Here is a 24,740-nt window from a genome sequence, read left to right as displayed (position 1 = left end):
TTAATTTTTTCTTTTTCCCCACAGAGAAAAAAATGTTCTGATTAGAAATTTTTGAAATTTCTGTTTGTAAAACACTGTTTGACTAACTATATAAACACTTAATTATAGATGACCCACTCATTTTATCCATTTATGACATCTTGGACATGTATAACCTCAGTTTTATGTCCTTCCATGGTATGAAAACCTCTCCACCATCAATATTCCAGTTTAGCCAAGTAGTCTTGAAATCTGTTTCAAACCCTGGTGAGCTGCTTACCTAGGACTCAACAGAGCTATGGTCTTCCTGATGTCTTCTTTCTGACAACATCTTGTTTTCAGATCCACACGCTCCGTTCATCACCACAAATGTTTTAATCGTTTAATATTGTGACATGGACTAATTGGCATTTGCCTGTTGCAGAACAAATTAATTTTTTGAATAATACTTCAATTCATGAGGTTTATTAAGGAGAGATGTGCTATTACTTTTCCCAAGCGATTTTTGCCAGGTGGACAATTTTGCACGGGCAAGCACCAATAACATTTTCTCTTTCTCTCTCGCTCTCTCTCTCTCTCTCTCTGTGTTTCAGGTCCATTTACAGATGTGGTCACCACCACCCTAAAGCTTGCTAATCCTACAGACAGAAATGTGTGCTTTAAAGTAAAGACAACTGCACCGCGCCGATACTGTGTGCGGCCAAACAGCGGAGTGATTGATGCTGGAACCTCGATCAACGTCTCGGGTAAACACACCTAATTTGATTGGTCTTCTTGATGTTCTTCACAATAAAGAACCTTTTAAAGCTGTTTTATAAGTACAAACTTTATAGATACAAATACTTATAAAAAAAAAAACCTCTATGTAACAAAGGGTTCACTGCAACAGTCAAAGCTTAGAAATGAAAACTTTGCAGATTTAATAAGTTGCTCTGTTTTCAAACCTGTCAAAATGTGGTTTAAACATTGATCAGTGCCTACCTAAGTGCATATTCTCTTTAGCACATGGATTGAATAGTTTTATCTTCTACAGCATTACATTTCTAGGAATGCAGGAAGTAGTAAAAGGTTATCAGTATTTTTTGTGTTTGTGCACAATGTGTTGATGCCTGATTTCAGTTTTACGCTCTAGATCAAAGCTTTAGTGTAAAAATAAAACCAAAAATACAGTGTAGGTTTATTATATTAACCGTCATGTCTGTTATCAGCCATAACTTAAAAGTAATTCTCCTAGTCAGCAAACGTTTTTATACGGTTCATCCCTAGAAACGTCCTTCAAGTGACATTGGTGTCCATCCTTGCCTAAGACTAGATTTATTTTCAAATAGTGTTTATTTTTCATTTGTGATGCCGCAAATGCTCAGTGTCAGATAAAACCGATCTGCTTTCCTTTCAATAATATGACTCATCTGCTCCAAGTCCATATAACAAGATGGAACCGCTATAACACTGATGATGATGTCAGTGTTTGAACCATGTTTCGCACAGTAGTGGTATTCAAATGCAATCAGTCTCAACTCTAATAACAAATGTTCAAATGGAAACCTTTGCTATCTAATGCTCCTTAGGTCTGTTGGATAATTGGATTATTAGATGGATTTTGAAAACACATTCATTTACTTGATTTAATATTGAGTCATATCAGACTTTTTCTGTTCCATGAAGTCCATTTGTTGAGCTTGACATCTTGACTTTGTTCTATAGACAGTTCTGACTGTGGCTCAATTTACCATCTCTGCTAAAGCCCTGTCTATACCTTCATTTTGATGCGAACTCTAGGCATCTGCATACAGTTGAACGCAAGCCTGTGAAAGTATACTCTATATAACTGTCCATGCATACACAGGCGGGTGGCGCATGCACTCTACGACTGCTATGAGACACTGGACTTACTCTTCAGGAGTTTAGACCCATAAAGCGTTCTTTATATTCCTTCAGACTCGAGTTATATAAATGCAGGTATCCACACCTCCTCACATACATGCTCTTGAATTGCACAGCCACTGTTGTTGTTTTTAACCATCATCTCCTGATGTTTAGCTGTGATTTGATCTTCTAGCACTTCTTCATGACAGCAATGGCTCAAAATCAAAAAATGCCACCTTGTGCGCATTCTTCGCCTTCAAACCACGGTGGAAAAAATCAGGCTGCGTGCATTCAGTGCTCAGACACTCTGCTGATGATGATATTTGAGTAATGCATCCTGACCAAAGTATACTTTGGACTTAATTTCCATAGACGCATTTATTATTTTAAACATGCACTCTTTTCATTGACAAGTTTGTGTATCTATATGTGTGAGGCTGCAGGTATTTGGCTAATAATAATTATTATTATGCAAATTGCTTAAAGTTGTCTCTACATTTAACTGGGATTGGAGGAACAATTTTAATAATGAAAAAATACACGCAGCACCTTTATATTTATTACCCAAGTGCTGTTGGATGGAACCCTTTACATAACCTAGAGATATTTTTGCAACAACAGTTGTTGTTCTCTGGGACCTTTGAGAGTTGTCCTAATAACTCAGCTATTTTGAAATCTCTAAACCTCTTGGAATCCCACTGACGTTTAATTGCGCTAATTATTCAGTGTTATTTACAATGTTTTGGGATTTATCTCCATGGTAAAAAGTAGGGATGTCCCGATACCACTTTTTCCACTTCCGATCGATCCGATATCGGAAATCTCAGTATTGGCCGATACCGATCCCGATCCGATACAGTGTTGTTTTTTTACATAATCAGTTTATAATATCTTTACAGTATTGTGTGGAAATAATTGGGTGTACACTTTAATAGGCTATGTAAAGAGTTAATGTGTTAACTACACATTATTTCAATATAAATGTATAGCTTAAGAAACACTTTATTATTAACTAGCATACTGGCACTCCCTGAGTTCTGATTACACGCACCTGCATATCATTAGTGGCTAATCAATGACTGCATAAATAAATACCCCGCTTTCTCGCGCGCTCACACACACACACACACACACTCACTTTCTCACTCTGTGCCTGTTCTCATCGATAGTATTTCTGAGACTCCAGAACTTTCTACTATGTCAATCATGTGTCTTCATTATTGCCTGCATGTATCATAAAATTGTTTTGAGTTATCTCTTTCATCATATCTATACACTGTCTGGATATTACTTACCTGCTGTTTGCCACTCTGCTTAACTGAATTTACTCACAATATTTACATCACTGTTTCAATCCTCTGCTCAATAAACCCTGCTACTGAGTTCATATCTCTGCCTCTTCGTGAGTCTCCCGTGACAGCTTTAACTTTTAAACCCTCACCCTTTTTATTCACAGTTTAATTCGCTTCTTAATTAAATTCTGGTTAAATGCACCTCCAGTGTCTTTCTAAGTCCATATTATAAGTGAACTGAACTGCTGAGCATCTATATCTGAGATGTTCGTTTGTAGCGCACAAATATTGTGCACGGGTGAAGGCTATAAATAGCCGTGCGCGTGTGTGTGTAAAAGCACCATTCACTACCGCGCTGAAGCTGCGCGTGCAAGAACATATATGTTTACTTATTAAACACAGCCTATTGCAATTCACAGAGCTATCACGTGGCTTCAAGTGGCTTTGAATAAAATGCACTAGTCATATGAACCGCTTTAATGGTGTTTTAACAGTTCTTTTATGTCATTTTTTAAGCTTGACAGTAACGAACATGACTAACACAGAGTATCGGATTTGGGTCGGGCTCGTCGGACCGATACCCGATCCGTCTAAAAACGTCAGTATCGATGCGATACCGATCTAGGTATCGGATCGGGACATCCCTAGTAAAAAGCCTGGTCTCGGTCAATATGTACTATATTTCTCACTTGCTCCCTTTTTCTTGTTTTATCAATATTTGAAATGAAAGCTGGAAGATAGGCTAGTTATCAGGATCCCTGTCTCTTTGGCGTTTATCGTCGTGAATGCATCATGGAATTTGACATATATCCAAACCTATGAGACAAGCCTAAGTCCTCCACCCATTCTCTGACATCATTGTGAATCTGGGTTGTGAAGTTAGGCCGGTCGATGGTTCAAAAGCCACTACTTGTAATTGGGACTTAACTCTGTCGTGTACAGCCTTTATGTCCACTGTGTAAGAGGACTGCTATCTCGCCTTTTGTATTATATTGCAGTTTTAAATAAGTTCTAAAATTATTCACATTATGTAATGCTTCTATGAAGTTATTTGACCGCCAGTAATGAGATCAACTCGTGAGCTGCCTAAATATTCCCACGTCTATAGGAATAGTTACATCTTGTCCCATCCTGGTACCCTTCTGTTATGACATGAGTTGAAAGATTAGATATTTGCACAAGGGGGTTACTACGCAATTCTTAAGCAATACTTTCAAAAGATTTTGGTAAATGTTCATCTGCTTTAGTGCTGTGCAATTGCCCAGTAGGCATTTTCCTTGTCCCCTTAAATTTCGTATAAACGCATTACTGTAAGCAAGTCAAAATAATTTTCTGCAAGAGGTTTAAGTTGTATTGAATCCAAAATATTACTTTAATGGCTGATCATATAAAAATTTGAAATTGAGACATCACTGAACTTTAAGCCAGATTTGGTTAATTATGGTTGTGCAGTTATGGTTTATTGTTTCTCTCTTCCCTCCTGACATGATAATATCATGTTATGTTATGATATCAATTATATTGATTACACTTGTTAATATCCACCCCATTTGCTTTGGAACGTCTAAACCACTAGTGGTGTCTGGATTTTCTCACTTTCTCTCCATTTATACTTTACAGTTAACTCTGTGGGAATTCTGAGGTCACTTTTCGTAATTAATGATGTTGTTCTCTTTTTATACCCAATGATCTAGTTATTTATGCAGTTGACTTAATGTCTGCAGTCAGGAGTTTTATTGTGGTTTTTATTTGAGATGACCAGGGCCGTCTCTTAAATTCACTGGGCCTGGGCTGGGACAACAACATTCCCATTTGTCCTCCCCTGACGATGGCCCTGGAGATGACTGCTCAAGCTGTGACCACAGAAGCTTACTCTGATTGAATAGTATATGTAGTACACTTTATTAAGACCACAACAACAGACAAAGAACAGTAAGCACAGACAGCGCATAAAATGTGTGCAAAAGAAAGGTTGTGCCAAATGTTGTGGCATTCATCTCCTTTCGGGGAGGTCAAAAAAGCCCTGAAGGATTCTATATATGGACTTCCCTCAATTTTAAGCCCCATCCACACATGCAGTGACTTCCAGTGACAAAGTTGCATGATCTCATACATTTTTAATTAGAGTTGGTGAAATGAGTGACAACAACCATTGGCAATTAGATGTGGGTGTGTCAAGCGACTTCAGAAAGTTGAGAATAGTTTAACTTCAATGCAAATGAGTGATTTTTGTCGGCGATGACTACCAATAGGATGGAAGACGTGTCAATGGAGTTCGCGTCTCCTGTGATATTATGCCATTAAGTGCAGGCAAGATGGAGAACGTCGTCCATACTTGAGGCTATAGGTTTAAAATGGTGTAAAGGTGTTAAATGGTGCAAACTAATGTAATAATCCAACATTCTCTCCTAAAACAGCCTCTCTTGCATTTGTAGTTTTGGGAAAATTAGTTTTTGTCAAATTGGTTTGTTCAGTTGTAACTGACATAAAGGCAAACTATTACTTCCATTTATTGTCCAATGCTGATTATTGGTCAATGCTGATAATCTCAAAATGGCGAGGTTGACCGAGATTGCCTTTTTATTACCATCAACTGAAAAAGTATTAACGGAGTAGAGCTGGGTAAAATGTATATTAGAATACATTCAGATAAATCTTAATTTTAACTATCCCAATACTGTTTTTGTTTTGTTTTTATCCCAGGATCGATCTTGTACTTTTTCTTTAAAGTTTGCTTCCGTTTTGGTTGTGTTGATTGTTCTATATATAAAAGAATAGCAGCAATTGAAATGCATAGTTTTTGCATTTATCATTTTTTTACATTTATATTTTCATAATGTACCAAGTTAGAATTTACAGGATTAGATGAGAGAATTTATGCAAAGTTGACATTCTAACTGAAATATACCCAAATGAATCAGAATCTAATCAAACCGTTTTGAAATTGGAATCGAATCAAATTGGGAAATCTGTATCGATAACCTGCCCTGAGACTAGAGAAAGCAAAATATTTGCATAATGTTTGTCAAGAATATTACTGAAATGAATAAGAACTGCACACATAAATCTGTTTAAACCTCTATAGATACACAAAAAAATTATCTTGGTGCTGATATCGAAATGCCATTCCTTCAGATCATCCAGAGAAATGTACTTGGAAAAATTGGGATTGACAAAACAAAACATTCCCAATCTGTCTCAACCATCTGTTTTTAGTTTGCAATATTGTAGGCCCTTGATTGCCACAATGGTACACAAAACCAGAGTGAGGTTTTAACTAAAGGGGGAGTTGGCTTGCACCTCCTATAAGCTTGGGTGTAGTAGCCACATCTGAGAGAGCCTTTGATATTAAGAGATCATTTGTTTTTGATGAAACTTAGCAGTAGTTTTCTGTAATCATGCACATGTTTGGCCTCCAATGTAAACAAGACCCTTTGAATCTATATTTTGAGCTTTTAAAAACAGCCACGGGGGGTGAAATCGCACATCAATGCTGATTTGCACGGTGCCAGACATAAGAAAGTGATCACTGTAACTCATGGTAACTGTTCTAAATGAGGTTTGCTCATTGGAATTACATCAAATAACATTGCGGTCATTGGATAGTGATTATGGCGCTGTAGAATTGAACATCCTCAAACTTCACACCTGATTTAAATTAAAGGCTGAATGAGTTTTTATCGTGAAAAACTCTGTTCAGGAGCTTTAAGAATAATTGCCCTTCTGGGGTCATTTGAAGTTTTAACAGCAACAATGTTTGTAGTGGGATTACGTAAAATAAATAATCGAATATCTTTGTTTTTGAGTAATGGCGTTCTATGAAACATGGATGCTCTACACTAAAATGTTTCATCACAGTAGGACTATTGAGAACACCTATGCATTTATGTTATTGTGTTTTCAGTGATGTTGCAGCCATTCGACTATGATCCAAATGAGAAAAGCAAACACAAGTTCATGGTACAATCACTTCTGGCTCCGCCTGATATGACCGACACAGAGGGAGTTGTGAGTACTGATCCGGTTTATTATTGTCATTCTTTACTTAATGCCTTTGTAAAATGCATTAAAATGCTTGATTTCTTGAGTAATCATGTAATAGAATACACATGGATGCTGACAGGTCAATACAACGTTCCAGCCATGCTAAGATACAAAATATAGTAACAACAACTATGATGCAGACCATCTTTTCACCTAGCTAGCATATAACATTGTGCAGTGAACATGTCAGGGACTATATATTCTAGCAAAAGGATGGTATGTAATGAATTTGCTTGATAAAATAACCTTAAAGGGGTTATGACATACTTGTGTGTATATATATATATATATATATATATATATATATATATATAAATTGTATAATCTTCCCTGAGGTCCGATTATTTCTATATTTAATTTATTTATATTTCTCCCCAATTTGGAATGCCCAATTCCCAGTACCCTCTAAGTCCTCGTGGTGGCATAGAGCCTTGCCTCAATCCGGGTGGCAGAGGACGAATCTCAGTTTCCTCCACGTCTGAGGCTGTCAATCCGCGCATCTTATCACGTGGCTTGTTGAATGCGTTACCGCGCACACTATTCTCCGCGGCATCCACACACAGCTCCCCACGCGCCCCACCGAGAGCAAGAACCACATACCCCATGTGACTACCCTCCTGACACGCTATATTCCATCACGTTCATTATGATTACAAAATTCTGGCTTGTTAATGGTTCCTAGAATATCAAAATCCTCAAAAGGAGGTAGATAAACTATGGAATAATCTCCCTAACTCTGTTCTGGACGCAGACACACTCACTCAATTCATTCTAGATTAAAGACTCATCTATTTATCCATTTACATTTACATTTATGCATTTGGCAGACGCTTTTATCCAAAGCGACTTATGGTGCACTTATTACAGGGACAAGCCCCCTGGAGCAACCTGCAGTTAAGTGCCTTGCTCAAGGACACGATGGTGGTGGCTGTGGGGATCAAACCAGCGACCTTCAAAATACCAGTTATGTGCTTTAGCCCACTACGCCACCACCACTCCATTATCCAGGAATACACCTAATTTATCCATCAACTCAGAATTAGGCTGCTTTAGTTAGGTCTGCCGGAACCAGAAACATCTATCATGATCTATAACTCTGCATAAAATTTAATTACATCTTTGAATGCCGTTCCTGCTTTGTGCCGGACTCCACTGCTATGTGTCTCTGAGTGATGACAACTAAAATGCAGCCAGACATAACTTCAGTCTTTTACGATGGACTTCAATGGATGAACTGATGCAAACTGTAGGACATCGGATACTTCATATGCCACTGCCTGAACCTTGGATTTAGGATGGACCCCACCAAACCTCAACGAAATGGCCTGCCGGTTGAACTACGATGCACCTCATTGATCTCTGCCTGCATCACCTTTGTCTATTGATGGACTACACTCTTGAAATGGAATACATAAACTATCATTTAATTGCCAACAAAAGCCTTCATCAGCCAACTAACAAAGGACAAATCATCTATGTGAACTTCTGCTATTAATCCAGGATGGACTTCAAAGACATTAGTCATTAATCTTAAAGTTCATAAAAATCTTTTTATATTTAAAAAAAAAATAAATATGTTAAACACTATTATTGTATAATATATATATTTTTATATATATATATATATATATATATATATATATATGCTGCATATGCATATACTGTACACAAGTAATTATTATGCACAATTTGCAATCATATTTAATCAAACTTCTCAATGATGACTCTAAGATCATCTAAGACTCTCCACATTTTGGGCAAAATGAAGACATCCCATACGAAACGCCTATTGTCATATATTGTAGTTGCTAAATGCTATACATCTGCATCAATAATGTCCATCAACTTGGATGAAAATGTTTCAACTGAGCTTGTTACAATGCATTAAGGGATTGTCTTGTCTGCAAAGGATACATGCATTGATGCCTATAGGATTTTTGCCTTAAAGGTTTGGAACAGCCAACTATGATGCCTAAATTTGTTGCCTACGTTGGCAGCTCACTAGGTTTTGGAACCGAGGTCATATGTTGTGTTTGTTGGGATTGTGAACATGTGCAGTGCGTGGAATTGATTTTTTTTCTCCTCTCATGCAGTGGAAGGACGCCAAGCCTGAGGATCTGATGGACTCCAAGCTGAGATGCGTCTTTGAGATGCCCACTGAAAATGAGAAAACAGTGAGTGGTTTTTCTATGGTTATTTTTGAGCAGGCATTTTGTAGCGGTCAATGTGTGAAATGACAATGACAGCAGCCATGACCTCATTCATGATGCCCTGTCCAAATCCACATGTTCAACTAAAACATATAGATAGAGGGACGTTTTAAAGCACTTGAAAATCTTAATGGAAGTGCCACTGCACATAAACTGACACAAAATGCTAAAAAAAAAAAAAAAAAAAAGTTTGTTTTTAAAACAAATGATTTTCATACAGGATTTCATGTATTCAATTTGTGTTTGTATGTGTGAACTTGATTGTGGCCACAGCTTGAAATGGACAGCAATAAGATCCCCTCCAGTCTCTCAAAGTCAGAATCGTCCACATTGTCTATGAAGTCCATGGCCTCCAGTCTGGATGATGGAGAGGTAAAGAAAATCATGGAAGAGTGTAAACGGCTGCAGATGGAGGTGCAGCGACTACGAGAGGAGAACAAACAGATCAGGGTGAGTTTGTGTGTGTCTTTTTAAACAAGTAATTTGGAGTTTACTAGTGATTATGTGATCTTCATATTTATTTCATTCTAATACTTATTATTGTAAGTGAGGGGGAAAAAAATATATCTTCTTTTGAAGGTCTTTTAAAAGCCTTTGTTTGGTTACTTTGCATGTGGTCACTATTTAGTGCTTGCTCAGTATTGGTCCTAACTAAATTTTCGTCTGATCGGATTGGTTTAAAATGATAGGAATATTCCGCACAGAAAATATTTTCAACTCTTCCCTCGTTTATTCGTTCACCAAAAAAATTATAATTAAAAATTAATTATAGTTACTATAAAGCACAATGAAGACATTGTTTCAAGTATAGCCACAATACATTACCATTACACGTTAACATTATTTTAGTGTAATAAAATTGCTAACAGGGTTCAGCTGCGTTGTTTTGTAATGGCAACAAAGTTGTTATATTGGATTTAACTTTACACATATAAGGTAAATATGTGATTTTATCACACTAAAAAAAGTGTTAACATTTGTAATGTTTATGTCTTGTGGCTATACTTCTGGAATGGTGTATATTTGAACATTTATGGACTGAGCCCTTCCATTGTAAGTGCCTTACTGTAACCAAAATGTAGATGTTTTTTAAATTAACTTATTAACAAAAATAGATTGTAGTGGTTGATAAACATTTATAATTGTCTACAATAAATGTTTACTAATCATTTTTGTAATTTTGTCTCATTTGCTCTCTTTAAAGGGATAATTCACCCAAAAGGAAAATTCTCTCATCATTTACTCACCCCCATACCATGCCAGATGTGTATGACTGACTTTCTTCTGTAGAACACAAAGATTTTTAGAAAAATAAATCCGCTCTGACGGTCCATACAATGCAAGTGACTGGGGTCTCAAACTTTAAAGCTCCGAAAAGCAGCATTAAAGTAATTCATAAGACTCCAGTGGTTTAATCCATGTCTTCAGAAGCGATCGAATTGTTTTTGGGTGAGAAAAGACTAAAATGTAATTACATTTTCACTATAAATCTTGGCATCAGCAATCTCCCTGGCAACCATAATCAAGCTCAAAACACCTAGGAATCTGCGCATGCGTCAAGCACTAGGAAGTGTAATCAAACTTGAAATCATGATCATTCCTAGAGACCGCAATGGCAACATGTACAGTGAAAAAGGTTGCATTTTGGTCTGTTCTCACCCAAAATACATTAGATCGCTTCAGTAGACATGGATTAAACCACTGGAGTCTTATGAATTACTTTAATGCTGCTTTTATATGTTTTTTGGAGCTGGAAAGTGTTGGATCCCATTCAGTTGCATTGTATGGACCTACATAGCTGAGATATTCTTCTAAAAATCTGTGTTCTGCTGAAGAAATCTGAGATGGCATGAGGGTGAGGATGTGATGAGAGAATTTTTATTTTTGAGTTAACTATTCCTTTAAATGATATATAGATATCTGCATCTACCATTGAACAACCCATATCGGTTGACCGCTACATGTTACATTTGCTCTCTTCACCATATTTTTTACATTTGTAATAGCCACAGGATGGTGACTGTGTTGACAGACAGAAATAAAGACAGCCTGCTCTTACTCATCAGTGCTGTATGGCAGAGCATGTAAAACTACAGCTGGGGACCATTACTGCTGCAGTAGAAATTCAGACTGTGTTTATTGCCATAGATGGAAGTATGTTTAATGAAAAGCACAGGGCCATGAGTAACCTTTCATAACTCTTCAGATCATGTCTGTGAACTTATTTTCTCTTGATCTATCTCTTTCTCCACTCCCCAGCAGGAAGATGATGGTCTGCGGATGAGGAAGGGAACGGTAATGTCCGCTCCGCACTCATCCCAAGCGGTGAGAGTGAAGGAGGAGGGGCTGAGCAGCCGGGTGATAGCGCTCATCGTGCTGTTTTTTGTTGTGGGTGTCATAGTAGGCAAGTTGGCCTTGTAAAATCCAACATGCGAGTGCTACAAGCATGCGTTGTGGATGAAACAAAAACAAAACAGACAAGTAACCAATGCAGAATTTGTTTAATCCGAATGCCATATCATTTGGGTAGTTTTGGATTAGCGAGGTTTGGAAAATTAATAAAGAGATCAAGGAATTTCATCAATGTTGTGAAAAGGTAAAAAAAATCTTTAAAAAAAAATCTGACACAGTTTTTGCCTCAAAATTGTGCAATCGTTCTGGTCCTCTTCCTTAACAATTTCTGATGCAATTTCAAATGGATCACAAATGTCATCGATTTTAACCTCTCAAAGTCTCGTAGGGATTTTCTAACACCAGACAGTGCATTTGAGTTGTGCTAGAGTGAATGTTGTTTTATCACGTTTTTTTTGTTTTCTGTGGAGGCGAGAAGCTGGAAATTTAATCTGTAATCAAATGCTTTTAAGTCTTCAAAGTGTCACATGTGCATTTAATTTAATCGTACCCATACCTCCTGCATTAAAACGGCAGTTCACGGAAGTGTACTATCAATAGAACAGGCCTTCTTGTATCTTCCCTGTTGCTAAAATAGCATGCAGTTTGTTTATTCACTTCCATTTAGTCCAATATATATGAATGAGTACCAAAAAGTATGATTTAACATATATTTCCTCTGCAAATTAGATGTATTTGCAAGCATAAGATTTCACCTATTTCTCACGATCTCACTGTTTCAGGCAATTTATTGTGTTCACTTGCACTAAGACATTCACTTGCACCTCAGGATACATATTAGACCCAATTACAACAGTTAGAGAATTTGGGTTTTCCAACGGACTTTTTTGAGATGCGTGTTGACTTTTTAGGTTGTTCTTAACAGTTTAACTTTCTGATTTGACAATGAGGAAATGGACTGTTAGTGACTGATATTTCAAACTGCTGTTATTGGGGAACCATTTAAACATAGAGCCGTAATTTGATGCAATTTCTCTGTGACCTACTCTCGTAACTGCTCTGTTAAGTTAATAACGTTTCTGAAACCATTGCTTCAAATGAAGGTTAGCACAGGATCAGATAGATTCACACATTTTCTCATTTTCTTTTGCTAAGGGATATATGCTTGAATGCATGGCTCTGTTCAGAGCAAAAAAATAAACCTGAAGCTGCTCCATAGGTGAAATCTCCTTTTCAGCCCCCTTTAGCAAACCTGAATTTCAATCTTGCTTCCTGTAAATCAGAATTAATTTATTGATCAAGATCTTATCTAATAGTGCAGCTGCTAAGCATAATTTCTGATGCACCAAGTACAGATGTTCTTGTACATACCAACTTGTTGAAGGTCTCTTTCCCTATGAACTTTTTAGTTGAAGATATTATGAGGAGAGTTAAGTTTAACACCTGGCCCATAAACACTAACCCCTTGTCCTTCTATCCTCCTGAAAATGAACAAAGCAACATGTACTCACCCTTATGTTATTCTTACCCTATATTTTTTCCATTCTTCTATGTAACAAAATAAGATGTTAGCCAGAATGTCTTAGCTGCTCTTTGCCATGCTGTGAAAATATGTGGTGGTTTAAACTGTCAAGCTCCTAAAAGTAAAAAACACACCATAAAAATAATTCATGACTTGTGCCGAGTCTTCTGAACCCATAGGATAGGTTTTTGTCATGAAAAAAGGAAATTTACATCATTGTTCACTGATAATCTTCCTCTCTGCCCTTGCTCTCAAATCTCATTTGCGTTCGCGACTGTTAAAACTTAGAGTTGCAATTGGCCATGTTACGTGAGAATGGTGTCAAACCTGCTGTCTGATGGCGCCATTTTAAAATTCATAAGCGTGAATGAGATTTGCAAGCTATGGCAGAGGGGAAGATTTTCAGTGAATAACTAATATGGCAGAATATAGAAGTCATTCGGACTACATTTATGAAACTTTTTTGCTGCTTTTTGTCTATGCTTGTATAAAAAGAGCTGCTCGTACTTTCCGCCTTACATCTCCTTTTGTGTTTCACGGGGGAAAGAAAATTGTTCAGAGTTGGTACAACATAAGGTTTTGAAGAAATTATAACACGTTCATTTTGGGTAAACCATTTCTTTAAAAACTGAAACACTCATGCCCTTGAGGTCTGTTGTGAGTATTGCATTTCTTGGATTCTTGCCATGCCAAACTGCACCTCATTTTCATATAAATGCATGGCTTCAATATGCCTTGTCAGTGGTCTGAAAGTGTGCACACTGGTTTATCTCGCAGCATAAGTCTTTAACAACACTCCTGACTTTTCTCCAATGTTTTCCTGAGCCCTCTGTGTCTTTCTTGTCCTATAACGTGTTGAATTTAATTGTTTCATTTTATTTAAGGTATGAATAAAGCTTTTATTGCACAAAACTGTTTATATTAAGAAATGCACTACATTATAAAGATTTTCATCTTCCCATGCAACGATCTGATACATTTTTTTGCATTATGTGAAATAACAGAAATGACATCAGTAAAGAGACTCTTCCTACAGGGGACCATTTTGTGACCTGATGTCTATTCGTGTCATAGTTTGGTGTTATGGGGTGTCTTTTACTTTAATGTTACTATTTTTTTCCCCCTTTTGAAAAGCTTTGGTTTCAGTCAATAATCTTATTGCCGATATTGAATTTCTAAGAACAGAGGAGCTTATAGAGATGGTTCACCCAAAAATTAAAATTGTGTCAACATTTGCTCACCCTCATGATTTTCCAAACATGTATGTCTTTCTTCCATGGAACACAAAAGTAGATGTTAGGTAGAATGACAGCATCAGTCACCATTCACTTTTATTGTATGAAAAAAATAAAAATAATTATTACTCGGACTTAACATTGTCCGTTTCTGTTCTACGGAAGAGTTTGTCATACTGGTTTGGGACAACACCAATGATGGCAGAATTAAATTTTTTGGGTGAACTATCCGTACTGTAAATATTGTCAAATGGCAGAACTTTGCTTTGTAAGTAACTTTAGGAGATGTTCAGGGTATAGTGATATTTGGACTGCAGTTTATGTATAGTTCACCAAGGAGTATGATTGCCATGGAAAAGGGAGGGCTTTGGGGGCCTATCAGCCAATCACCTGGCTTATTATTATAATGCCCCAAACCTTCACATATGATGTAAACATGAAGGTGACCATTTTGTATATATATAACTAAATAAAAGTCTAAGATGAAAATTAATGTTGATATTCCTAGTCAAGTAGTCTATAATGGTATTTAAAGAAACCCCAACTTTGTTGGACTATGTAGCATCTTAATAAATTAAATCAATAAAGCCCCAGACCAAACATTTTGTGCTGTCTGTTCTATCTACGGATTCAATGTCTTTGATGTACAGTATATATTGTGAATTTATTTTGGGGTTGTATATCTGATACCCTTTTTGGACCACAAGTGTAGTTAACACTTCATCTTAATTAACTATTTAATATGTATTTTGAGGGGGTATTTTTTGTGAACTAGAAAGTGATTATACAATATGATCTGTATATTATGCATAGTTTGTAAGTCAATTTAGTTAATAGTAAAAAATTATAAAATAATAAAAATAGTAAATTTTTTAGAATTAAAAATGAGTTATATTCCAACTAGAAATAGGTAAACTTGCAGTTTAGACATTTTTCTAATTGCAGGTTTGTGGGACACATTTAGGTTTTAGCAAAATACCCCCTCTGTGGCATTTATACTGAAACAATTTATTGCAACATTTTATTTGTATTAAGTACATCTTAATGTACACAATTTCATATTAAACTAATTACATGTTTCTTTAACTAAACTAATACATATATATATAAAGTTTAAGAACAAATTTACCTTTATAATGGATGTTTATAACCAAACACAAATACAGATTTTTGACAAAAGAATGTAGAGGAATGTTAAAATAATAATAATGTTTTTTAATGAGTGTTCTTTTCAAATATGTCCAACACCATTTCTCTGAATGTAGATGGTATTTTCTCATAAAACAGAACCATAAACAGTTTTGTGTTTGGTTCACGTTCTGCTGTGAATATTAAAGGAAGACGCAAGCCGTGGCCAAAAGTATTGGCAGTGACATACATTTTGTGTTTTGCAAAGTTTGCTGCTTCAGTATTTGTAGATAATTTTTTCACATGTTTCTATGGTATACTGGAAACAATGATAAGTGTTTCATGAGTTTTAAAGGCTTTTATTTGCAAAAATACTCAGTCAATATTTACAGTGTTGACCCTTGTTCTTCATAACCTCTGCAATTCACTCTGGCATGCTGGATATCAGCTTCTGGGTCAAATCCTAACTGATGGCGATCCATTCTTGCCTTATTAGTGCTTGAATTTGATCACAATTTGTGGGCTTCTGCTTGTCTACTCGCCTTTTGAGGACTGACCACCGGTTCTCTTATCGGATTAAGATCCAGAAAGTTGCCTGGCCACTGATCCAAAATTTCAATGTAATGATCTCCGAGCCACTTCATTATCATGCTTACCTTGTGACATGGTGCTCCATCATGCTGGAAAATGCACGGATCATCACCAAATTGCTCCTGGATCGTTGGGAGAAGTTGCTCTTGCAGGACGTTTCGATACCATTCTTTATTCATGGCAGTGTTTTTGGGTAGAATTGTGAGAGAGCCCACTCCCTTGGATGTAAAGCAACCCCACACATGGATGGTCTCAGGACGCTTTACTGTTGGCATGACACAGGAGTCATGGTAGCCTTCACCTCATCAGAGAAAATATCTTTGCACCAGTCTTCTGCTGTCCAATCCTTGTACTTCCTGCAGAATTTCAGTCTGTCCTTGATGTTTTTCTTGGAGATAAGTGGCTTCTTTGCTGCCCTTCTTGACACCAGGCCATTGTCCAAAAGTCTTCGCCTCACTGTGCATGCAGATGCACTCACACAACCTGCTGCCAATATTGAGCAAGCTCTGCACTGGTGGTGACACGATTCCGTAGCTGACTCCTCAGGAGATGTCTTGGTGCTTGCTGGCCACTCTGGGACATCCTGAAGCCTTCTTCACTGCAGTTGAACCTCTCTCCTTGAAGTTCTTGATGATCCGGTAAGTGGTTCTTTCAGGTGCAATATTCTTTGCAGCAATTTCCTTGCATGTGAGGTCATTTTGATGCAAAGTGATGATGGCTGCACGTCTTTCTTTAGAGGAAACCATTGCGAACAAGAACACAATGATTGGAAGCAGTTCTTCCCTCCTTTTATAGTAATCAGTCTGCTCTTATAATCCAATCAGAATGATGGAGTGATTTCACCTGACTAGCACTCGTTCACAATTTCCCAGATGCTGCTGATATGATTAGTGAAATGATGTTAGCTGGTCATTTTGTGCCAGGACTAAAAACAGTGAAATTTGGGTTTTTGTGATGAAGTTAATTTTTTTTGGCCAATGAAGCTTTTTGCAATTATTTCAAATGCATCTGATCACTCTGCATAATAATCTAGAAACAATGTGAATCAACACCACAACAACTGAAGCAGAAACATTTGCAAAACACAAAATGTATGTCACTGCAAATACTTTTGACCATGACTGTAGTTGGAAAATTTAGATGAAGTGCTAGACATGTTTGAAGACCTAGGAGAAAGAGATGTAATAACATCAGTCTTAGGGAGTTTTTTGCTATCTTGCTGAGTAAAATGGCTTAAAGGAATATTCTGGGTTTAATACAAGTTAAGCTCAGCAACAGCTTTTGTGGCATACTATTTATAACCACAACAAGTTGATTTATTTCAACTTGTACCTCCTTATCTTTAAAAAAAAAAAAAAAAAGAAGAAGAAATGGAGGGACAAATAGAAATACATTTTTGTGTTAATCAACCCAAGACTGTCCTGCAATGAAAGTGTCCAACCCCCCCACCTCGCTATTTGAAAACAGATACTGTAGAAGATAATTTACAGATGAGATATAATTTTTTTATATATTTCTCATGTTTAGTAGTTAAGCCAAAGAGTGTAATATATAGCCTATGATGAATTTTTATTAGACAGCTGCAACCCATATACCGAACTGTACAGTTGTGTAATGGATGTTTCTAATGGAAGAGGAAGAGAGAGAATTTTGAAATGACATCACTTTTTTTAACAATTTGACTTTCCTGTGCCAGAAGATAGAGCATTAATGAATTGTGCATATTGAGGCTGTTACTGTACTCAAGTGAGGACACTGAAAAACAGGGCTTTGATTAAGCAACGTGCTTGAACTGTTGGTCCCAAGAGGTAGTATTATTTTGTAGTGCAGTCCAAAAAAATAATAATATTTTTTTTTTACATTCACTGCAGAAAATGTAGAGTGCTGCCTGTGCAAAACTCACTAACACTATGTTGGGATGTTAATAGATTGCAAAGGTTTTCTCAGTGGGGTTTTTTACAATGATATACAATTGCTAAGGTGGTCTGGCTTGTTCGGTGGTTGCTTACTGGCTTCACTACAAGCTGCATGATTTAAGGTATCATTAATGTCTGTAGCAGAAGTTTAACACTTGGGGTCAGAGGTTTGTTTATATGAGTTAATGTAATAGAGATGATTGCTTTAGCAAGCACCACTAATAATGGTGCTTATAAATACTGTAATAATGCAAATGTTTACCATGTGTTAAACCTTATAAGAAAGTGACATTTGTTAGGTGTCTCTGCTAGGGTACCTAAAGCGGTAATGCCAACTGACAGGGTTTTTGGCATAAGTGAGTATGAAATTTTATCTTTGTGCTTTTAGAATTTTATACTGGCTGGATTTCATCAGTCTCAATGTGTTCGGAAATTGACCTACCCACAAACAAATCTGAGGTTTGGACACTTCAATTTGATGAAGGAAAATGTTTTACTTTGCCTTTGTCAGTTTATTTTTATTTTTTTTCACAGAATTGTCTTCTAAACTTACTGCCACGTATATACCGCTGCACTTTAGTGGACTCTGGATGTCAGTGCTGGTTGATTTGATCCGTTGGCATCTCAGTCCATGTTTTGTTTGGTTTCAAAGACAGAAAATTAGCAATGTTTGTGCTCTTTCCCATGATTCATGGCTGATGTTAATGCTTAGCTTTAGAGGAATATTTCGGGTTCAATCCAAGGTAAGCTCAATCGACAGTATTTGTTGCATAATGTTGATTACCACCAAAAAAAAAAATTCTTAAAACAAAAAAAAAAAAGCATAAATAGAGGTTAGAGTGAGTCACTGACAATGGAAGTGAATGAGGTACATTTTTGGAGGTTTAAAGGCAGAACTTTTATAAAAACACTTCCATTCATTTTTCTATTAAAACTCATGTAGTATTTGAGCTGTAAAGTTGTTTAAATTGAGTTTTTGGGTTTGTTAACAATACATCGTCATGCCAACAAAAGTGTAAAATTGGATATAACGTTAAACAGAAAAGGTATGTGATTTTATCACACTAAAATCATGTGAACATGCATATTGTTTATGTCTTGTAGCTATACTTTTGAAACAGTATGTGTAGTGCTTGTTTGTAATAGAGGAACGAGTCAGAATAAATTTTTATCGTAATCAATATTATCCCACAAATGCTGTCGATTGAGCTTAATATGTAGTGAATCCAGAATATTCCAATAAAACCAATAAAAGACAGGGATTTTTTCTGAAATATGTTGAAAAATTTGATTATTTTTCCAGTTTTGTTTGGGGATGCTAGTGGCACAGAAACTCACACATCAGCTTCACATATTATTAACATGACAGCTTAAACACATTGTGATTGGCACAAACCATGTTTTTCCTAATTGCAAGTTAATTTGCTTTCAACTTGTTTTGTTTTGTTCATGTTTTATGAGGATGTCACGCAACCTGGATATGCGTATTTAGTCTAGCTTTTACAGATGCATTATCGCACCAAAATACCATAGAGTTGGAGGTGTTTTCTTCTTCCTTGTAAATGCAGACAAGCCTATTTATTTTGTTACTGTAGCTGTACTTGATTATATGTTTAGTTGCATTTTATTATTTGCATTTAACATTGTAGTTTTCCTGCTTTCCGTGAACCCATCAGAACAGCAGAACCAGCAGTCGAGTGGGCTGTTTTTGTTCTCGATCACAAGAACCAATGATCAAAAGCGTCCTACCCATTAACAAAAAAAAATAAAACATGTTTTAGAGCAGTGGAGCATAGTGTTAAAGACATTGTAACTAGGACACAGTCACACTGTTGTGCTTCATAACTTTTTATTGAACTGTGTAAAATAGGCCTTGTGTTAAATCTTTCTATAGATTCTTTTGACAAGCAAGAAGCATGATTACAAGCCAAAGGCTTTTTCACAGTTGGATCTCATGACAGTTGGCTTTTATTAGTTCTGCAACCACAAAAAGACCTCCACAAAATTGTCATTTATTTTTAATCAGCTTTGCAATGTACTTCTTTAGACAGAATGGATTCATATTTTATTATTGGCAAGATTGTTACAGACTCCAACTATGGCTATGTTTGGAATGTAACACTAGCGTATTACTTACTAAATGTTGTGTAGTATACACTACACTGCCTTAAATTTGTAAAGGAACTGTAAATGAGACAGTAGGCATTAGTCTACAATAAATGATTTAAACTGTAGTATACATTGTTGCCACATGACCTCATGTTGCATGTGAGTGGTGTCTAGTTAACTTTTTAATCCAATATTGTGTTAAGATGTCAGAACTTATGGAAGTCCAATCAATTAACAAAAAATAGTCACAGAGAGAGAGAGAAGGCTGATACATTTTGTTTTAGCTAATATTACTTCTGGTTCACATTGGAAATGAGGACCCACTTTATAGGTGTCTTTAACTACTTTGTTCTTAAGCATTATATACAATGTACTTATTATGTATATGTTGCATTGTACTTATATTAAAAATACCTGCATTTAATTACATGTGCAGTTACACTGTTAACCTTATCTCCTAAACCTAACCCAATCCTAACCTTAACCCTAAACCCTAACCCATAACCCTACTCCTTAACCTACCTGTAACTCAACCTCAGTAGCAGCAAATATGAATCTTCTGAGAATTTTGCAGTAGTTATACAATAAATACATTGTATTGTAAGTATTTGAATGCTGGTACACATTATTTAAAGATGCCTTATATAAAGTGGGACCAAAATGAAATGTGAAGTCAAGCACATTGCATTATGCAAAATAGTTCTCTTACGAGAGGTTCTCTCGTATTGCGTAAGCTAGCTTACGCTACGGGAAAGATTCATCTTTTCTGAGATATTGAAGCCAAAAAATTATCCTTAATTTTGTATCATTTGTCAACGCAGTGCAGCAACTGCAGACCTTGAGCAGGCTAGCTAGCGAGCTCATTGGTTGCTCTGCAGCAACTGCTGCAGCCTATAGACGAACTTGGGCGAACTCGCGTCCAATTAGAGGCGTCCGCGTGCTTACTGCATCAAAGCCCGCCAAAATGGGCGTGGCTAGAGTGCATATAAGCGTAGTTCGTAGGCTGGAACCCTGATTTTCATCTCTTCAGCGAAGCTCTTTGCATCTCTGAACTGGAAGCCGCCTCGCCGTTCGAGGGGCATCTAGCAAGCTTGGACAGCGCTCGAAGAAGCCGGCCGTCTCCGCCACCTTCAGCCATCCTGCGAGCTACGCCATCCGGCGACGTATCCTTTTTTAGAGCAAGCTAGTTCTTAACGAACTTCACAAAAGAGTAACAAGCGTCTTTTTTAAGATGCCTCGCACCACTTGCGCTTCATGCCGCGCCCCTCTCAGCGCCGGAGACCGCCACATCATCTGCGCTCTCTGCCTGGGACTGGGGCATGCAGAGCTCGCCCTCACTGAAGGCGGATGCGACCTCTGCGAGGAGCTTCCGATGTCGACCCTGCGGGCTCGACTCGAAGCGCTCAGAACCGAAGCCGCCGCGCCGCCTTCCGTTCCGCCGCGCAGGAAAAAGCGCCGCTCCCAAAGGCTGCCAGAACCGGTGATAGAAGCGACTGCCTCGCCGGAGCCTCTCCCTCGAGCATCGCTCTCACCCTCCCCGCCCCCCCGGGACGCGCAGTTGCCGCCCAGCGGCCGCACTGCTGCCATCTCGGAGGACGAGGCGGAGGATAAGGGCTGTTCCATCATGGCTTCGGACAGCGAGGAGTGGTCAGGCTCCCACGCCTCCTCCTCGGCCCAGGAATCCAGCAGGACCCGCGCCGGAGTCGAAGGGGAACTAACACGCCTCCTCACACAGGCCGTCGACCGCCTCGGGCTCGAGTGGTCACCGCCCCCTGAGCAGGCTCCCAACAGACTCGACGGCTGCTTTCTTCAGAGCCGTCGCCGCGCAACACCCGCGGCCCGGGCCGCTCCCTTCCTGCCGGAACTCCACACTCAAGGGCTACTCCTCCATCCCCCCGGTCGAGGATTCGGTAGCAGCACACCTTTGCCCGCCCTCCGCGAGATGGCGGTCTAAGCCAGTGCTCCCGTCTAAGGCCTGCAGAGCGACTTCCGCCTATGTTGGCCGCGCCTATTCCGCCGCCGGCCAAGCCGCATCTGCTCTGCACTCCATGGCCGTCTTACAGATCCTCCAAGCGGACCTTCTTCGGGAGTGGGATGAGAAAGGCAGACACCCAGAGGCTGTTACAGATTTAAGAAGCGCGACGGACCTCGCCCTTCGCGCCACCAAAGCTGCAGCCCAAGCTCTAGGGAAGTGCATGGCCTCGCTGACTGTGACCGAGAGACATCTGTGGCTAACGCTAGCCGACATGGGAGAAGCAGAGCGCTCCACGTTCCTCAACGCACCGCTCTCTCCGACCGTTCTCTTCGGCTCCGCGGTGAGTGGCATTGTTGACCGCTTTTCAGAAGTCCAGCCTTGTTGAAAAAACGACGGCTCAGTCCTGCCGCGGCCGGACCACCGTCAAAGCTTCGCCCCCTGTCAGTCCCCCTCTCTCAGGCTACTACAGTGGTGGATTCAGCAGCCAACAAGCCGGTGATACTGCCCGCTTGCCTGCACTCAAACGCCGTTTTCACGGCGACCCAAAGAAATCTTGTAACATGCCTTATGTGTAGAAAATGTGCCCACAATCCAGTGTTCACCCCTACACACAAGCATTACACTTCCCGTGTTCCTATCAGAGCCCACTCACATAAAGCGGACACAGCCCGCTCGAGTGTTAGAGTCAATAAACTCGCCCACGAATCCGTGCGCGCGCCCCTTCTCTGGCCGCTCTGTCACACGACCAGCCTTATGTGTAGAAAATGTGCCCACAATCCAGTGTTCACCTCTACACACAAGCATTACACTTCCCGTGTCCCGATCAGAGCCCACTCACATAAAGCGGACACAACCCGCTCGAGTGTTAGAGTCAATAAACGCGCTCACGAATACGTCGCGCGCCCATTCTCTGCCCGCTCTGTCACACGGCCAGCAAACACTTCTCTGTATGTAAGTCCTGTGCCCGTGACTATGCTCGCGCATCACTTAACAGATGTGACTCTTTCCCCATTCACCTCAATCGGGAAGTCACTCACAGAACAGCCTGTCCCTGCTGTCTGTGAGCAGTCATGCATAAGTACAGTAAGCGCGCTCACACATTCTGTTCAGCGCGCTGTGTGCGGCAATCAGGGCGATTTGGCCATTCACCCTCTAGCGTTACGCTTCAAAGCGTGGGAAGCTATCCCAGGGATATCCAAATGGGTGTTAAGCACAATAAAACAGGGCTATTTGCTACAGTTCGATAGCCGCCCTCCCCGCTTCAGAGCGCGGCTCGAAACTATTGTGAACACGGAAGCAGCCTGCATGCTTCGTTCAGAAATAGCAAACCTTCTGTGCAAAAGGGCCATAGAGAAAGTGCTGCCTTCGCTGAGCGAGTCTGGGTTTTACAGCCGTTATTTTCTTGTTCCCAAGAAAGACGGCGGCCTCAGACCAATATTAGATCTCAGGGGTTTGAACAAGGTGCTTGGAAAAAGACCGTTCAAAATGCTTACAATCAGGAAACTCCTCGCGCATACGCGCCAGGGGAACTGGTTTATCTCTCTCGATCTGAAAGATGCCTACTTTCAGATTCAGATAAATCCCCGTCACAGGCCATTCTTGAGATTCGCCTTCGACGGCCAGGTTTATCAATACACCGTCCTTCCGTTCGGCCTGTCTTTAGCACCCCTACTTTCACGAAGTGCATGAATGCGGCGCTCGCACCCCTGCGGAGTCAGGGCTTGCGAATTCTGAACTATTTGGACGACTGGCTGATTATGGGACAGTCACATACGGAGCTTCTGTCTCACAGAACAGTTCTCCTCAGCCATCTGAACAGTTTGGGTCTTGCAGTCAATTGAACCAAGAGCTCACTACAGCCCAGTCAGGCAATTTCCTTCCTTGGAATAGAACTAGACTCCGTGGCAATGACGGCTCGCTTATCTACACAGCGCTTGCGCCGTGTTCAGCGACTAGCCGCGTCCTTTCAGATGAACAGCCTCACGCCTCTGAAAAAATTTCAGAGAGTGCTAGGTTACATGGCCTCAGCCGCAGCAGTACTTCAGCTGGGTTTACTGCGCATGCGCCCGCTTCAGCATTGGCTAAACACCCGCGCGTCTCGCCGGGCTTGGGCCACAGGCCGCCAGCCGATCAAGGTGACTCAGACCTGTATTTCAGCTCTGCAGCCCTGGACAGTGGCCGAATGGTATCAGCGGGGAGTGATGATGGGAGCTGTATCTCGCCGAAAAGTCATCTCGACAGACGCGTCCAACACGGGTTGGGGTTTTTGGCCTATGGTCAGTTCAGGAAAAGCTCCTTCACATAAATTGTTTGGAAATGATAGCGGTTGAGTACGCGCTTGTGCGCTTTCTCCCGGTCATTCAGGGTCACCACGTCCTGGTCTGTTCGGACAACAGATCTGTGGTATCCTACCTATACCGTCAGGGCGGTGTCAGATCCAGGAACCACTTCCATCTGACGAAACGCATACTGAGTTGGTCCCAGTGCCACCTGCGCTCGCTGAGGGCGACGCACGTGCCAG

At 39.4% G+C, this 24,740-nt stretch overlaps 1 protein-coding gene across 2 annotated transcripts in view; it reads left to right on the top strand.

Annotated features, from left to right (window-relative positions):
* vapb (VAMP (vesicle-associated membrane protein)-associated protein B and C) overlaps positions 1–15,090 on the top strand; it is a 29,332-nt gene extending 14,242 nt beyond the window's left edge. Inside the window, exons 2-6 of one of the 2 annotated variants that reach the window (XM_052130646.1) lie at positions 573–725; positions 7,042–7,145; positions 9,275–9,355; positions 9,665–9,841; positions 11,654–15,090. In XM_052130646.1, the coding sequence (XP_051986606.1) occupies positions 573–725; positions 7,042–7,145; positions 9,275–9,355; positions 9,665–9,841; positions 11,654–11,812 (674 nt within the window). In that variant the 3' untranslated portion in view covers positions 11,813–15,090. Of the gene's footprint in view, positions 1–572; positions 726–7,041; positions 7,146–9,274; positions 9,356–9,664; positions 9,842–11,650 lie in introns of both variants that reach the window. The other variant, XM_052130645.1, reaches the window with a different exon arrangement.
* The last annotated feature ends 9,650 nt before the right edge of the window (positions 15,091–24,740 follow it).

Source organism: Xyrauchen texanus, chromosome 7 (genome assembly GCF_025860055.1).
Source record: "Xyrauchen texanus isolate HMW12.3.18 chromosome 7, RBS_HiC_50CHRs, whole genome shotgun sequence".
NCBI classification, from domain to species: Eukaryota; Metazoa; Chordata; class Actinopteri; order Cypriniformes; family Catostomidae; genus Xyrauchen; species Xyrauchen texanus.
The sequence above is the reverse complement of the archived record's forward strand: the minus strand, read 5'-3'. Positions and strand labels throughout refer to the sequence as shown.